Source organism: Dipodomys merriami, unplaced genomic scaffold (assembly GCF_024711535.1).
Source record: "Dipodomys merriami isolate MVZ:Mamm:240054 unplaced genomic scaffold, mDipMer1.0.p SCAF_5, whole genome shotgun sequence".
Taxonomy (NCBI): domain Eukaryota; kingdom Metazoa; phylum Chordata; class Mammalia; order Rodentia; family Heteromyidae; genus Dipodomys; species Dipodomys merriami.
Genome location: NW_027206068.1, coordinates 69,611,752 through 69,628,714, shown reverse-complemented (window position 1 = coordinate 69,628,714; position 16,963 = coordinate 69,611,752). Strand labels below are relative to the sequence as shown.

The 16,963-nt window shown below is 43.3% G+C and overlaps 1 protein-coding gene and 1 long non-coding RNA gene across 4 annotated transcripts in view; one reads left to right on the top strand and one right to left on the bottom strand.

The window, feature by feature from the left end:
- LOC138809867 (uncharacterized) overlaps positions 1-7,690 on the top strand; it is a 48,203-nt gene extending 40,513 nt beyond the window's left edge. For all 3 annotated transcript variants that reach the window (XR_011366961.1, XR_011366962.1, XR_011366963.1), the window contains one exon: positions 7,364-7,690. This is a non-coding gene — a long non-coding RNA (uncharacterized lncRNA). The remainder of the gene's footprint in view (positions 1-7,363) is intronic.
- Positions 6,008-16,963, bottom strand: part of Tmem178b (transmembrane protein 178B) — a 379,241-nt gene continuing 368,285 nt past the window's right edge. The window contains exon 4 of the mRNA XM_069996920.1: positions 6,008-15,556. Within this exon, the coding sequence (XP_069853021.1) occupies positions 15,306-15,556 (251 nt within the window). The 3' untranslated portion in view covers positions 6,008-15,305. The remainder of the gene's footprint in view (positions 15,557-16,963) is intronic.

Sequence of the window (16,963 nt, the reverse complement as noted above, 5' to 3'; positions counted from 1 at the left end):
GGAAACATGGCCTTTTTTTTTCTTTGTGGCTGTCTTTGTTTTGTTTTTGTCTTGTTTGTTCCTTTATCTGTCTTTGGGAGTGTAGGGGGCGGCACAGAAATGGAGAGACAAATGGTGAGCAAATGCAGCAGTGGTATTCACTAGACACTATGTTGAAAATGATCTAGACAACTTGTGGGTGGGAACGGGAGGGAAAAACTGGGAGACAGTACAGGAAGAGGTGACATTGTCCAAAAAGAAATGTGCTCTTTACCTGACTTATATAACTGTCACCCTTCTCTACATCACCTTTTTAAAATAACAATTTAAATAGTTTAAAAAGAAAAGAAAAGAAACAGGGCCTTGGCAGTCACAGAGGATATTTGGATCTTAAGCCAATAGAGAGCTATTGAATGGGTGTGACCTGGGGCTGGGGAGTTTGGATGAATATTTTAATTTCAGTATGGCTGCTGGGTGGAGAGAGGTGGATTACTTGGTGAATAGTTTGGTCCACACGAGAGTTGATGAAGTCAGGTGAAAACACATGATGACTGTCCTTGCAGTAGGGCCCAGACCCTCAAATTTGTGTGTGTGTGTGTGTGTGTGTGTGTGTGTGTGTGTGTGTGTGTGTGTGTGTGTGTGTGTGTGTGTGTGTGTGTGTGTGTGTGTGTGTGTGTGTGTGTGTGTGTGTGTGTGTGTGTGTGTGTGTGTTGCTGGTTTATTCCCTTTAATGGAGGAAACAAAATACTCAGTGAAATGAGGCAGTGCAGACAGGCTTTTAGTCAAATCCTGATATCTCACTTGCTGTATGACCTTCACAAATTACCTCAAGTCTGGAGAAAAAAAATGAGAGTTGGCTTAGAGATCAGATGAGATAATTAATGTAAAACAATTAGTAGGATGCCAGGTGTTCAGGAAATGAAAGATAATATTATTGATCTCCAAAACTTAAAATCCCACCATCCAATTTCTACCTTCAAGGGGTACAAGAGGGACCGCTTTCCTTTTCCTCAATAAAAATATGAATCTATGCCAAACAGAAAGAATCAATCAGTAGTTAATTAGTTACAATGCAGGGACAGCAGTAATTTGGTCTCATCATGTTTCAATACCTCATACATACAACTTCTGCCTTGGCTGGATCCAAGCTATGATTCTCAGATCTCAACCACTTGAGTAGCTAAGGTTATAGGTTTGAGCCACTGGAACCCCTACTAAGCCAAAGCATTTTGCTGTTGAAGCAGGAACATGACCAAGATGTTCAAGAATGAAGCCTTTAGTGCAAGGAAGAGAGCATCCCTCATTTTATACACTTTTATAAAACACGTGCAGTGTGTCCATCATGATTTTTACTCCTTTAACAAGTTGAGACTAGGAAGAAAATCCTTCAGAATTCTGTTGCCTTGTTTTTTTTGGTTTTTTTTGGGTTTTTTTTGGTCTTTTGTAGCTTTTTTTTTTTTTTTCCCCAGGGCTGAGGACCGAACCCAGGGCCTTGCGTGGGCCGGGCGGGCGCCCTTCCGCTGGGCTAAACCCCCAGCCCCATCTGTCAGAATTCTAAGGGTGGTTCTCTATGGGTGGTGAATGTGAATCTTTCTCCTTCCTTGCTCATGGCATTCCCCTTAATTTCTCCAAGGAATAGAATTTTAAAAAGAATCCTTTGTTTTTTAGTTATAGTTATTAGTGTAGATAAAAATGCCATATCAAATATTTCCTGTAAAATGGCTTATGCCATTTTCTATCTTAATTTCAGAAAAGGTTCCTGTTTAGGATGAACTGGGTTATTCTAGAAGAAAATACATATTCCAGGGTGTGTAATCCTCATTCAGTAAGATGAATCCATACTTGGCCTTCCAAATAGCTAAGGATAGATTTTATTTCGCTTAGTCTTCATTTTAGTGTAGACGAAGCCCAATCCTTCAGCATTTGAAAGGTATATTAAAAAGACAGACCTCAAAGGGCTCCAATCCAAATTCTCAAGCTTGAATAGCTCGAGTACTTTCTGAAGGCCACTTTGATTTTATGACTATTCAGTTAGAATTAATGAGAACTAACCTTGCACAGACATCATTTTATGTTCTAAGGTAGGACCCTCTTGGGAACTCTTCCCACCCACCTTGTAGATACAGATTGTCAAACTTAGTTTTTTTTGTTGTTCCTAACCCTTTACTGTTCTAACCCACAATTTTAGAACATTTATTTATTTATTTATTTATTTAATTTTTGTCAGTTGCAGGGCTTTAACTCAAGGCCTAGGTGCTGTCTCTGAGCTTTTATGCTCAAAGTTAGCACTCTACCACTCTGAGCCACATTCTGTTTTTGTTTTTGTTGTTGTTTGGGTTTTTTGTGTGTGTGTGTGATTGATTGGAGATAGGGGATCATGGGCTTTCCTGTCCCAGCCAGCCTCAAACCACGATCCTCAGATCTCAGCCTCCTGAGCAGCTAGGATTACAGGCATGAGCCACCAGCTCTTGGCTAACATTTATCAAGTTACTAAAACCACCAGTTAAGATTGTAGGTATGGCTCAGTAGTAGAATACTTGTCTAACATACACAAGACCCTAGGTTCCAATCCCCAGGATGAAAATTTTTTTTTAAAAAGCCACCATTTATGATGGGAAACATCCAAAGAATTTGAAGATTGTTCAAAGGATTAAGAGAACCAGTATCAAAATGCCACCGGAGGAGATGGGCATAGAAAAATACCTTTGTCTTCACTGAACACATACTTTTCATATCTTTTAAATTACTTCTTTCTTCTCAAACAGACATACTCTGTCTTGTGAAAAGATCTCAGAAGTCAACTGATGATTATATTTAAGATTTTACAGAGTGCTTGATGTCCTCAAAGACTGTTACACCACTGAAATGATTTGTGATCTCCACAGTACACCCAATGACATTAGATTGCCACCAACAGAAGGCATCTCTTCTGATACAGATGGCTAAAGACATCTGTGGGCTGGGAGTCACTATACTAGAGATGGTAACTCCACTTAAAAATAGCTTTGAATGCCAGTCTCAGTGATCAGGGTTAAAGGGAGCCAAAGGAATCTCATTTACTTGATAGGTCTGCCCCTTGCTAAGAAGTTGAGCTTTAAGGAGAAAAAGTAAATATTTGGCTATTTGGAGAAAGAAAGAAAGAAAGACATATATATTATATTATGGAATATTATTAAGCTATAACAAAAAATAAAATTATGTCACTTGCAGGAAAATGGATGGAAGTAGAAACCATTGTGCTAAGTATGATAAACTAGGCTTAAAAGACCAAAAATGCATGTTCTCACTCATTTGTGGAAACTATACTTAAAATGATGACAATGATCTTAATGGTAATAAGGGGACATGAATACAAAAGGGGGATTCTGAGAATAGCAGGAAAGGGAAGGGGGAAAAAGAAAGGATATTTAAGAGTGCAGAGGATGATATACCTTGTATATATTATATATGTATAGAAATATAATCTATACATATATAATTTATACACATCATATATATGCTGTATATCATATATGTATATGCATATATGTATATACATATAGGATGTATATATATCTTTGGTGGATTTCATATACATTATATATACACATATGCGCATTTTGAAAAAGAGAGAGAAGGAATATAATAGAGGGGATGTACTTGTTCAAATTACATTGTATGTATTCACATATGGAATTATCACAATGGGCCTTCCTTGTATTACTGCTGTGAGTTAATTCAAATATAAATTTGAATTATTATTAGTTCTGCAGTGAGGTGAAATATTTAGAATCGCATAGTTCATGCAAAGGGCACAATGGAGTAAAGTTACATAGATAGCCAGCTTATAATAAGACTCTGCTGCTCCCTCCATCTACCCTGCATTCCTAAAGCCTGACTCAGGGGCCCTGTCTTTCTGCAATGCAGGCTGATCCCTGTCTTTCCCTCCTGCAAGTTGCTATGGAGACAGCATCTTCTTACCCATTTAAGACCACACCTCCTAGTATTTCCGTTTTCCTCTCTTGATTTATTTTTCCTTGAATAATGCATCATCATATTGATGACTACTTATTTTACCATCTGTCTCCCCCTCCTCCCACCCCCCACTCAATTGGCAGCACATGAAGGGCAAATGTTTCCCTTTGCTTTGTCCACGGTTCCATCCTCAAGGTTCAGGGCTATACCTGGCACGAACTAGTTTCACTCCAGTAATATTGGATCTTTTGGTTTGGTTTGTACTGTTTTATTTTCCTATATGTGTGGTGTGTGTGAGTGTGTGTGGGGGAGATAAATTGCTTCTTTTGTAAAATGTATTTTATTATCCTTAAGTAGTTGTACAAAGGAGTTGCCATTCAACAGAAATTATTTCTTTAGCTTTATAGAGCATATTGCATGGGAAATAAGGGAGAATAAGTTAAGGAAATCACCCAGCCCCCATACCCTGACACACCCCTTGCCACAAACCACAATCACAAGAAGGGTCTTGAAGGCACGTGACAAACCTTGTTCTCAGTCATGGCTGAATCATCAAGATGAGGTCTGTCCACAAATAACTGAGAAGTCCCAGCCAACAGACATGAAGTACAACTGTGGCTAGTATTTCTATACAGCCCCATCGGCCGTGTTACACCCTGACCTGTGAAGGAAGGGGGCCCCAGGCAGTGATGCCAATAGGAGATCATGGGTACAGTTCCCCCCCACCCAGACCACTGGGGCTGTCACCAGCTTCCCAGCAGCGCTGTGGAGAAAATCCTTGTGCTGTTGTTCTTCACAGTGGCTCTGCTGTGAGTCCAGCCTCAGCCCCACACCATCTGATGAAGTGTCAGTAGCCAGTGTAACTTCCCATGCATGTACAATATTCATTTCTTTCTGTCTGCTTTTATGTTTCTATTTCTCTCTCTCTCCATCTCAGGTATGCTATATGTGGAATTGATCAGGTATGTTTTATGTGTGGACTTGATCAGGTATGCTACATGTGTGACTTGAGCAGGTATGCTACATGTGTGACTTGAGCAGGTATGCCACATGTGTGGACTTGATCAGGTATGCTACATGTGTGGACTTGATCAGGTATGCTACATGTGTGGACTTGAGCAGGTATGCTGTATGTGTGGACTTGAGCAGGTATGCTACGTGTGTGGATGTGACACAGAGTCCAGCATCTGCAGAATACAGACCACAGCAAGTTGTGATTCTTCTTGCCCAGGTAGCAGGCCTCCAAGTTATGCAGGTCTTTGGGGGGGGAATTTACTACATGTATCAGAGCCAGTTTCACTTAAACCTAGAGATATTGACTGAGAAATGAAACCTTTTTTTTTTTTTTTTTTTTGGTCGGTCGTGGGCCTTGAACTCTGGGCCTGAGCACTGTCCCTCAGCTCTTCAGCTCAAGGCTAGCACTCTACCACTTGAGCCACAGTGCCACTTCTGGTTTTCTAGTGGTTTATTGGAGATAAGAGTTTCATGGACTTTCCTGCCCGGGCTGGCTTTGAACTGTGATCCTCAGATCTCAGCTTCCTGAGTAGCTAGGATTACAGGCATGAGCCACCGGCACCTGGCAAAATGAGACCATTTTAAAGGTATTTGCTTCCAACAAGCCTCCCTTTCTTCTTAGCTTTCCTACCCAGGTGTGACCCAGAAACTTTTTTAAAAGGTAGAGCTAGGAAAGAACTGTGACTGTAAGTTACAGACCAAGATGATATAACTGTGCGGGGCTAGAGTGTAACTACTAATTCCCACATTTCATAAAGCCTTGATTTATTTTTTTATTAATGCCAGTGATAGGATAAAAAGAACATTTTCATCTTTTTCTCTCCTGAATACCCACCCATTTTTTGTCTCTTCACCCAACCCTCAAATCATGTACCTTCCACCTGCACATGATGATCGAAAAGTTAACTGTCAATTTCCTTCTAGATTAGAGCTTTCAGTTGGCACTTGGCATGAGCTGTATTATTAATTTTTATGCATAACTCAAGGGAGTAACACTGTTCTCCAACAAATGCTAGCTTCTGTCCTCCCTTCTTCCCCAAGGAGACAGCAGACACAATCATTTAAAACACACAACATGATCTTCTTTATTTAATTGTTTAATCAGTTTACATTCCACAACTGACAGGTTATTTATTTTTATTTTTTTCCATGAACAAGTCATTTAATTAATTACCAGACACTTTGTTTTCTTCAATCGATGGAAATACAATATTTCTGCCAATTTGAAAAAGAAAATTGCAAGATGCAGTCAGTTTCAGTGAGGTCCCCAAATGCTCTGCTTCTTCAGTCCTTTCAAAGTCACAGGAACCTGGCAATTTCCCTTTTCATTCCCCCCTCCCACTTCCTTATGAAAAATCCTCTCCGAATATCGTAAGAGTTTCAAGATCTGGTCTGAATCACCTTTCCTGTAATTAATTAATTATGAGAAGGAACAGACAGTACAATAGATCTGATAAGATGTAGCATTCTTGTTAAGATTAAACAACACATTTATTCACATCATATCAGAACAAAGGAACATAATATTTAATCTTAGTTTAGCACCAATAACCACAGGAATTGCTACCTCCACGGGGAGAGTCCGTTGTTAGAATCCTGCAGTATACACCACTTCTTGTCTAGCCAATCAGAAAGCACTATGCAAATTAAAGTGAAGGTAAATAAATTTATATTGACTGAGCAATAATCTGGTGGACCATAAACACTCCAGGTGTTTGAGAGTTTTGTTGGTGATGGTCCTTGTCTAATGACCATATATAAAACATACTCACCAAATCAGCTCATTTTTCTCTTGCTCAGTAACACTGGGCTGAGAATGTTATATTTTAAATGAATTTAACCTTGTCCTACTGGCTCTTTGAAATGCTTTGTGAATGCCCAGGGGTTGGTTGCTTGTATGTTATTATTTTCTCTGTACTAGAATCTTGGTACTTATTTCCCCTTGAACAAAAGAGGTTTCTTCAAACCTAAGGAAGGTTTCCAAGCAGAGAGGAGAGGTAGGCAATGGTGGCTTGAGTCCCAGTCCAAAAGTAGCTAGGACTTGTCACAGCCACCTCCTAGTAGACCTAGCCTGTCACTGCTCTTCCCAGTGAATCTCCTTATTAGCATTTGATTTCAAGAGAAAAAGGAAAGGAAAGGATGGAGAAAGCAGCTCTGAATGTTGGTGAGATGGCGTTAGCAGGTGACAGCACCAGGTGACAGGAGGTGGTAGAGATCTTGAATCTTGACCAAAGGAAGGCCTGCCTGTCTGCCCCATCTCCACAGTATGACAAAGGACATGTGGATAAGGAAGGCAGCTATTAAAGACTATGACCTGCTTTGGCCTTGTGGACTTCAAACGGGTGATCGGGACCACGGCCAGGGACAGCCCTCAGCCTTGTGGGCAGATGTGACAATGGTGTCTCCCCTTCCTCAGCAGGTGAAGCAGAATCTCTCCAGGAGCAAGACAGCAGCCTGGACACTGTTCTGCTTTCTATGGTTGGCCAATCCAGCCTCCTGCTGCCATCAGCCGTGACAGAGTCTGCATTGCCAGTGAGGGACTCACAGGCAAGGGTGTCCTGCTCAGACTGAATGAAGAGCCTAACTCTCTGTGGTCCTAGCTGGTAGCGAGAAGCCATCTGCGAACTTTGAGGCATTCAAAATGTGGCTGATTCAAATTCAGATGTTTCCTCAGAGTCAGGTTCATGCTGAACTCCGGTTTCATTGGGAAGATGAAAGAATAAATATCTCAGTAATATTTTTATGTTGACTCCATGTTGAACTGCTTTTTTTTAATGTCCAGGGTTACAATAGTGTATAAAAAGTAATTTCATCTGTTTTCCTGGATCTTTAAAGTATGGTTAATAAGATCTTTAAAATGGCATATATAGCTTGTATCTTAGTAAATTTGGACAGTGATGGTCAAAATCATCTCTGGTTACACAGATGATCACCAAGGGTTGTCAGAGGGGATAAAGGTTTAGACTGACAGTTGCTTTCATTATACAGTAGAGAGGATGGCTAGTACTGGCTGAGTTCAGTGTACACTATCCTGTAGGGTAATAGCTTTTCTGTCTTAGGGGTGGGTGCTTTCTTTCTTCATCTTCCCTCAGAGTTACTAAGCTGGGTTCCTCCTCTGTCACCATGCCAAGTGCATTCTGTTGATCAAGCCATTTCTCCATCTTTACCTCCCTACCTCTACTCAACCTCTTCAGCCCACAGCCTTCACCCCACCACAACCTCTGCCTTCTTTAGTCCCCAGCTCTTGGCCAGACTCCCAGCTTCTGACATCCTACGCCATGTTTGTAGAACGAGTCAAAGATGACAAAGCAATTCACACACAACTCCTTTGATGCTCCTTCTTCTACCCCAGCCCAGCCCAGCCAAGCACTGTCAGCAGAGACAGTAAAAGGAGATTGCCAAAGTGGGTGGGAAAAGGCATCTGAGAATGAAAAAGGTAGATAAGAGGCTTTGGACTCTGAGCACAAACTGGCTGTCAGCTTGAGGCTTCTTTCTGAGGTGTGCAATGTGGGGCAAAAAAGTAGCAGGTAGAAAACCTCTCCTACATTACCTCAGTGCAGAAAGCACATGCTAGCCAGCATGAGCAGGGCATCTACAAGTAGCAGCAGAAGGGACAAAGAAACTTGATGTCCCATGAGTTCAGAAAGCCAACCTGCTTCCTGTTAGGCTGAGATGACATGGGGACACAGTGAGGTAACTAGACTTACCACCAAGGCTCAGGGTGATCTACTAACAAAGCCCAGCTCAGGTCTTCGTGTTGACTTTGCTATGACCTTCACTCTTCTGACTCTGATGATATACTTTTCCTTTGGGGGAGATACATTTGCTTCAAAAGCAAATCTCTTCAGAACAGAGTTCTAAGCAGACACTAGTGACTGCCAGAGAAACACCCAGAAAAAAAAAATCTCCTGTGCTACAGCGTCCCCTCTTCCTGTGCCACCAGAATCAGGACTCTGAGAAGTTCACACGAGTCCCCAGACAACTGAGGGCTACATCATTGTATACAAGAAGCTGCAATCCCCTTCCCTTTTATTTTCAGTTTCCACTTTTATTTGTACATTTTTTTTTTACAGATAGTCTTGAATAGCAAAACAGTCACACCATGGGAGGAAATGGGAGAGGAACATGAGTGGCTGCGAGAAAGCTCTGTGTGAAAGCACACTCACGACACAGAAACACTGGCACAGACAGAGGAGAGTGGGGGGGGGGCGGGCCACCCAGAGAGGAAAGGGAAAGCTCAAGGGGCAGGGAGAGAGAAAGAGGGACATGGGGTTCCCTCGGGAGCAATGCCAGTCCTTGGGCACAAAGAGGAGATAATTGGCATGTGTCTGAGAGACACCAGGTTGAGCTGCTGCTGGCCAAATCCCAGTTTGTTGGGACCCAGTTTCTTGCTTGTCCACACTGAACCAATCTCCCTTGGCGGGGGGCATTTCCCCATTTACTGGGCTCTAGCTACATAGAGACCAACAACCTGACCTCCCCTTGGAGAAAGTCTCAATTTGACATGACAACTTGATCCACTACAGACAGTGTGGAAGTTGTTCCTTTCTCATTTCACAACCCAAGTGTCAAGAGTTTCCCAAACAAGATCACAAGTTCTAGTCAATGTTCCACCCAGAGGTCTTCCTGCAAAAGCCCACAAGCTTTTGATGATCTCATTGGCTTCACCAATTGACGAGAAACAGACTCTAGCTCGTAGAAACTTACCCTCACCCTAAATTTGAAAGATTGTTCAGATCTTTGAGAACCCAGTTTAGTCCCTGACCCCTTGGGCATTCGCAACTCGAAGCAGCCTTAGAGAACTGTTGAAACTAACAGCAAGGCATGAATTAATCCATGCCAGCGAGAAAAGTTGACTGCTGGCCCCACATGGTTCAATTCACTCATCTAATGCCTTCCTCTCGATTAAGAGGATAAGCATGCCCTTTGCAAAGTCAGGCTTTGGTTGAAAGGAAGCAAGTTTGGGAATAGGTAAATGAAAGAGCCAGTTGCTCTGAAGGGCTTCAGTGAAGAAGAGAATCCCACGTACTTCGGTCTGATAGGCACACTCCCACCCAGCAACCACAATAACCTCTCTCTCTAGGATCAACCCTTGGCAGTGAGGCTCAGACCCCCAATGGAACATTCCATTACAGTCAGGGCTCAGCTGCTGCGGGGTACTTTGATCAGTATGGAATTCTTGTGACACCTCATGTTTGCAAATCACTTTGCAATTTCTTTGTCACCTTTAATATACCATGAGGTAAAGTGTTATCACCATCCTCATCCTATAGATGAGGAAGTTCAAGTATGGAGAAGACACAGTGCCAGAGTCACAAGTCATGTGAATGCTGAGTGGAAATGATTTACAGTAACCACATACAAATGTTGCTTAATTAGTGAGATTCTCTGGCTTCAGTGTTTTATTCCACAGATTGGATTTGAGATGGCACCTGACAAAAGACCAGAAGAAAGAGAGGAGAGAGGGAGTATGAGAGAGGAGAGGGGAGGGCAAGGGAGGGGAGGAAAAGGGAGGGGAGAGGGGAGGGGAGAGAAGAAAGAAGGGTGAAAGAGAGAGAGAGAGAGAGAGAGAGAGAGAGAGAGAGAGAGAGAGAGAGAGAGAGAGAGAGAGAGAGAGATCCCTAAATAGGAATCTTTGAGCCCTGTTCTACTCTTCCTTTATTAAGCTGTGGCACTGAACTTTCAAAGGCCTTTTTATTCTATTTGAAGTCTCAGGCCACAGAATGTAGAGTCATCTTGACACTGACCAGTGAGACTTGGTGGTTATTCAGTGTCCTCCACTGCCAACCCAAAGGCAGCAACTCATTGGGGAGGCTTTGGGGTTACGATCATTCTGATTGGGTAAACTTCAGAGGCCTCTGAGTGATGAGTCCTGACCACTAAGGGGGAAGCCCACTAGCCAGTAACAGCAACATGTTCTGGGAATTGGAATAATGTTTTGGAAACATCTTTTAAAAAAATGTTAGCATCACTGGAAACAGAGAATAAGGATATAGCCTCAGCAGTCAACTGCTTTGCGAGGAATCAGAATCATTTGTATGCACCAACTCTGCTGGGCTTGCTTAAAACTCTGTTCCTTTCCTCTGACTGTACCAGCTGGAAGGCAGTGCCAAGGACAATCTGGCTGGTCTGCACCCATTACTTCTAGAAACTTCTTGTATTTCTAGTGAGAATGGTGAAATCAGCTCTCGCTCTGACTCACTGCATTTCCCTGGGAAGGGATGGATGTGTTCACAGAGTTGCTTAGTCCCTGGAACAGAGAAAACTTTTTTGGAAGAGCAGTTTCCCTGGAACAACAGGCTGACCAAATATCCTACACCAACCAATCCCGAGGCCAATCAGGTGCCATTTCTTCCCACTCTTACTCTGAACTTTTGAACATCAATTAATCCATACTGCCAGCATAAGCCAGGGGAAGGCAGTTTCGTTCTACACACCTCTGAAGGATACATTTGAAAATTCAGTGCGATTCTGAATTTGACTCAGCTGGGCAGCTCCAGAGACGGAAGAGGCATATCTTCCCATAAGATCAGGACTAGTGACTCCACGAGTGGCAGTTTCATGTTAGGCCTCTTCTCAGACAAATGTGGAGACAGAGTCTTAGCTCATCTATCTTCTCCTCTTATAAAAGGAAAGACAGCTTCACTTCTAGAGAGAGAATCTACCAGAGAATCTACTCAGGAAGCTGCTCAGGGACATGAGGTCAAGGAAGGCTGGTCTTGACTTGAGGGATTTATCCCATCTCTGAGCTTTCATGGTCCCTGGAGGTAAAAAGTATGGAGTTGTTGAAAGGCAAAGGCTCAAACCTAGAGCCACAACAAAAGGGCTGCTTAGAGTCTGTCTATCATCTCTAGAGATGAACTACTTAATGACTTTTATCAACCAAAGTTGATCCAGAAGTGGAAGAGAGGAAAGAGAGAGGAAGAAGGGACAGAAAAAGAAAATACAATCCCTAAAGTGAGAAGAGCAAAAACTATGACCTTCCTCCTTGTCTCTGCTGGCAGACAAACCTCTTTCCTGAATCCGAAATCCAGTAGGGAGGAAAGGAAATAAACGCTGAAATGGACCTTGTGCGCCAGGCTGATTTCCACAGAGACCAAAGGACAAGCATGGCCCAATGACTTGGATACACACACAAGGAATTTCAACATGACTTGGGTAGGAACTCAAGGCCTGACTGAGGCCACAGAGTCAGTCCTATTGAGGCAGGGTGATACTTTGATCTGGATAAGAAGAGCTTGACCTAGGGAATCTAACAAGTTGAGGTTCTTTTCTTCCTTCTCCTTTGCTTTGTTCTGAGCCATCGCCTAACCAAACTTCAGTAACTACTTGCAGGGGCATATTGTAATTTGTGGTCAAGACTCTGCTGAAGAGAGCAAGGTCTCATGTGGCCTGAATTTGCCATCTAACCATGGGGCTGGGTATGATTTTGCTCCCAGGAAGACTCACACTCTACGGTGTGACTCTCTGGCTCCACTACCAAGAAAGTTTGCTCAATGGCCCTGCTTTACTAATAGTTAATCCCAGATGGTTTGCACCCTTCCTGAAAATCCTAACATTTCAAATCTCTTAGGTTCCAAAGAAGACAGTAAGATTTATTACAAGTCTGCCACAAAGATAAGCAATTCCATATAGCCAACAATCTGCCTATGGTAGATACAATATAAGAAAGAGTGTATAAATAATGAGAGGTCTATGGTCTTCAAATGTGATTTTTTTTTTTAAAAAGAAAACTGAAAAGAGTTGTTGCCTCCAAGTGTCTCCTTTAGAAGTATTTCCTTCACCTTTCTGCAACTGGAAAACATCTAGAACTTCACATCCAATCACCGAGAAACTCTCGGTCTCAAATGTTGTCTGTTGGACCCCTGCCTGTTCCTGCCTGCTTCAAGATGCTTGGAAAGAAGAAACAACATCTCCTAACCTGCCGTACTTAGCTTCGCTTTTCCTCAAGCCCACGTTTGCCTTTCCCCTTAGGTGAAAAAAAGTCTAACTTTATGAAGAAAAATAAAATTCTCAATTAAAAACCTAAGGTCTCTTGAAAATAATTTCCCTTCTAGAATAAATCCTTCATCTTAAAAAAGAATCCTTTGGACCTCAAGTGGAAGCCAACAGCATTTCCTGCTACCCAGCTCGCCCACATCCCCCAGCATACCCATAGCCCAGGGTACTTGTCCATGAGACCCTTTGCAGAAGCTGACCAGGGTCCCTGTGAAGGATTCTTGGGTAGTGCAACCACACCTGTGTGCAGGTACGCATCGACAAGAGCACACACAGAATGCACCAGAGAGATACATGCATACAGAGACCCATGTTCAAGTCCATTGGAGTCCACACCCAGATATGAATTACACACAGTTGAAAAGAGCCAATGAGACAGGCAGATCTTACATCCTGGTGGATGAAGGAAGGGTCTATGGAGGGTCATTGGTTAGTGGATGAGAAGGTGGGTAGATGGATAGGAGATGAAACTGAACGTGGAGGAAGAAGGCTGCGGAGTGGCTGGCAAAGTTCCCAAAGAATTCTAGTTATACAACAACTGGATTTCCTGCTACGGGGCTGACTCTAGTTATATCAGCTTGAGGACTCTTATTTTGCCTCCCCAGGACTATGAGACTCCTGCAGGGCCCCCAAGGTGATGTGAGCTGCTCCTGCCCTGACAGCATTCGCAGCTCTGGCTGGCTTCTTCCCCTGTTGGTATCGATAGTACCAATTCATTCAAGGGAGTGTGAGACATTGGGATGGACTTGTGCCACCTCTGCTTGGGTGCTAGCCACTAAGACAGGTATTTTGGGATTCATAGCCTGGAGTATCAAGAGGAAAGGGAAGGTGATGGAAAGAGTCAAGGGTTACCCATTAATTTACACAATATCATACAAACTAGAGCCCATGGGAAATGAGGTGCTCTCTCCGCATGTGACCTGCTTCATCTGTACAGAGGTCACCCCTTAGGAAAGGGGCAGATGTTCAGTGACAAAGGACAGCCCACCCGATGGGGAGCCAAGGTCTTGTTTGGTATACGTACATGTGCATCCGCAACCAGAGGCAACCTTCTGTTTCCCTCCTGAACCGTGCGTTCCCCCTCTTCTCTCATGGCTTTTGTGCCCAGTTGTGTCTTGAACTTCCAAAATTAAGAGGACTAAATCTTGCAGAGTTCCAGCACTGTAACGCGAAGAACCATGGGGTCCTCTGGCCCAATGGTTTTGTTCTTGGTTTTGCCCTCTGGGAATGTTAGCTGTACCAAAAATAATAGAAAATAAAACGCAACACAAACAAAACCTCACTCTCAGGAAACATTTACCGTATGCACACACACGTGTATACACACTCACACTCACACACACACACACCCCTCCAAGGATCTATAGCTGCAGGATTGGCACCCATACAGGCCTGCCTTTGGTGATACTTCCTAGGCCTTGGAGCCTCTGTCTTGGGCCAGTAAACCTCCACAGTGTTACACACAACAATCACAATGCAATATGAATCCACCCAATGAACATGCACACACGCCTACATGTGCACGCGCACTCGCACACACACATACACATCACAGCATCATTGCTCCAAGGCTTCAGTCTGCCCAGGGAGTGCAGGTTGGGGGAGGACAGGGCAGCCTCTTGTTTAACTTGGGTATAAGGCAGCTGGAAGGTAAGACTGGGTTTTCTGAGCAGCCACTGAAGTATCCTTTGATTGACGTGGATCTTGCCCTCTCCATGTGTTTTCTCCCCTTCCCACCTCCAAAACTTTGTCCAAAAAGTTTGGCCACAAAGAGAAAACTTCCCTTTCCAGTTTGTTTTCTCTTGGACTCGTGATGTGTTGCTGGCAAGCCAGGAAGGAGATCAAAGGAGGAAGAGCGGGAGAAGTGGTTCTAAAAACGGGCTCGAAGATGTGGTTACATTCGATGAACTTCGGAGCCTTGTTTCCCCAGGGTGGGATGGCCGGCGGTGGTGTCTTCTCCTGCTGGCCCAGTGTCTAGCACACGCTTCTCTACATCTGGGTTGCTTCGTACCACTGCCACTGTCCCTTCCAGCTCGCCCCCACATCCTCAGGAGGGAGGGGAATCCAGACACTACCGCTCAAGCGGTGGTGGTGGTCGTTGTGTCTTCAAGAAACCATGAAGCCAAAGAGTCAAGGATTGATGGAAGAGCCACAAGATGGGGGTACATTCCCCATCTTGGCGATGAGGCGACACAAAGTCCAGCGAGATGCGGGCGCCTGAGCCAACTTGACGCTACCTTGGCACTGGCATCATCTTGATTGAGTTTCATTGTATATATGTATATTATATATATATTTATATATATGTGTGTGTGCGTGTGTGTGTATGTGTGTGGTTTGTTTGTTTTTTGTGATTTTTTTTAGCACACGGTCCCGTTCTCGGGTCTGGATTTGGGGCAGTTGGTCCTCGGGACAGGTTGGACAGAGGGGGCCAAGGTACAGAAGAATCCCGAGATCAGCGTGAGGCCCAGGCCCCCCCATGCACAGAACATGGACCATCCATAGCCATGACTGATGTCATCTGGGAGTCCATACAGGTAGCGAGGGTAGCGGGACAGCTCAAAGTTGATCCCGGCCACACAGGTACACAGTGAAATAATGCAGAAGGTTCCTGGAGAAGAGGGAGAAAAGACAGGATGGGGAAATGGAGAGGGGAAGGGGTAGAGGAGAGGGAGAGAGAGAGAGAGAGAGAGAGAGAGAGAGAGAGAGAGAGAGAGAGAGAGAGAGAGAGAGAGAGAGAGAGAGAGAGAAGTTAGGATTACTACACTTTCAATTTCTTGGCCCAAAGAAATGAGGGGATCCGAACAAGAGCAGGCCATTACCAAGGCGATCATTTAGAAATACTCATGGTGTCAGGAGGAGTATTAAAGAATCTCCCATTCCTTACTCTCCAATAATTGCCCACTCTTGGACATATGCCAGCAATCTCTTCCTGGGAAAAACACCCTAAATAAGTATCATATTAGCGTTTTATGTAGAACAGAGGGGCACAGAGCATTCAGTTGATTTTTCAAAAAGCAATTACAACCTGTTGTCTTTCTTGGGAAATAGTGAAAGCATCCCATTGGGTACTTCTTTTTTGGGGGGCAGTCCAGTCGTGGGGCCTGAACTCTGGGCCTGGGCACTGTCCCTCAACTCTTCAGCTCAAAGCTAGCGCTCAACCACTTGAGCCACAGTGCTACTTCCGGCTTTTTTCTTTTTGCTTATGTGGTGCTGAGGAATCGAACCCAGAGCCTCTGGGTTCTTCTTTAACAATAAAAATATTCTCCCCCCACCCACCCACATACATAAAATCTTTTATAACATTAGGTCTTTCTTCAATCAATCCACAAACAACTCAACCCACTAGAAAAACAAATGCCCTCCTAGTTTAGTGTCTTTACTTTCCAACTCCTAGAAAATCGTTTCCCAATTTCAAGAGGATGATATTTCCCCAAAGGTTCTCCAAGGAGTACTAATTCTCTGAGGCACACTGTTACCAGGTAGGGGATAAAGTCAAAAACATTTGGAATCCTGCACGTGCCTTTTTTCCTTTGTAATCCATGTATGTGTATGTGAATGTGTCAAATCTACTTCTGTAATAAGCTTATTTGATCATGGGACCTCCCATTAAAAATATTACTCATATTAGCCTCCAGTGAAAAGATCATTTGAAGAGGCAGAAGGGGATAAAATGATTTAGAGTTATAATCCTATTTTTAACCAGTACAAATATTTGATCTACCTTGAATGAATTGAAGAGCCTTGCCAGCATTTTCTCTCCTTTTCCTTAGATGACCACTGGTAATGTGCACAGTGGACTAGGCTGGATTAATGAAAGGGCAAAGAGTGGCATATTTGCTAAGGGAAAGGAGTATAATTAGTATGACGTGCAGTTTTCCATTTATTATAAAAATTCTTGCTTCATGACAGCAAAGTTTCTTTAAGATAGAGTCTTATGTCTAGCAGAAGTCTCCAACAAGGGAAATGCGTGGAGTAATGAGAGTCAAGAGTTTGTGATCATTAAAAGTCATAGTTG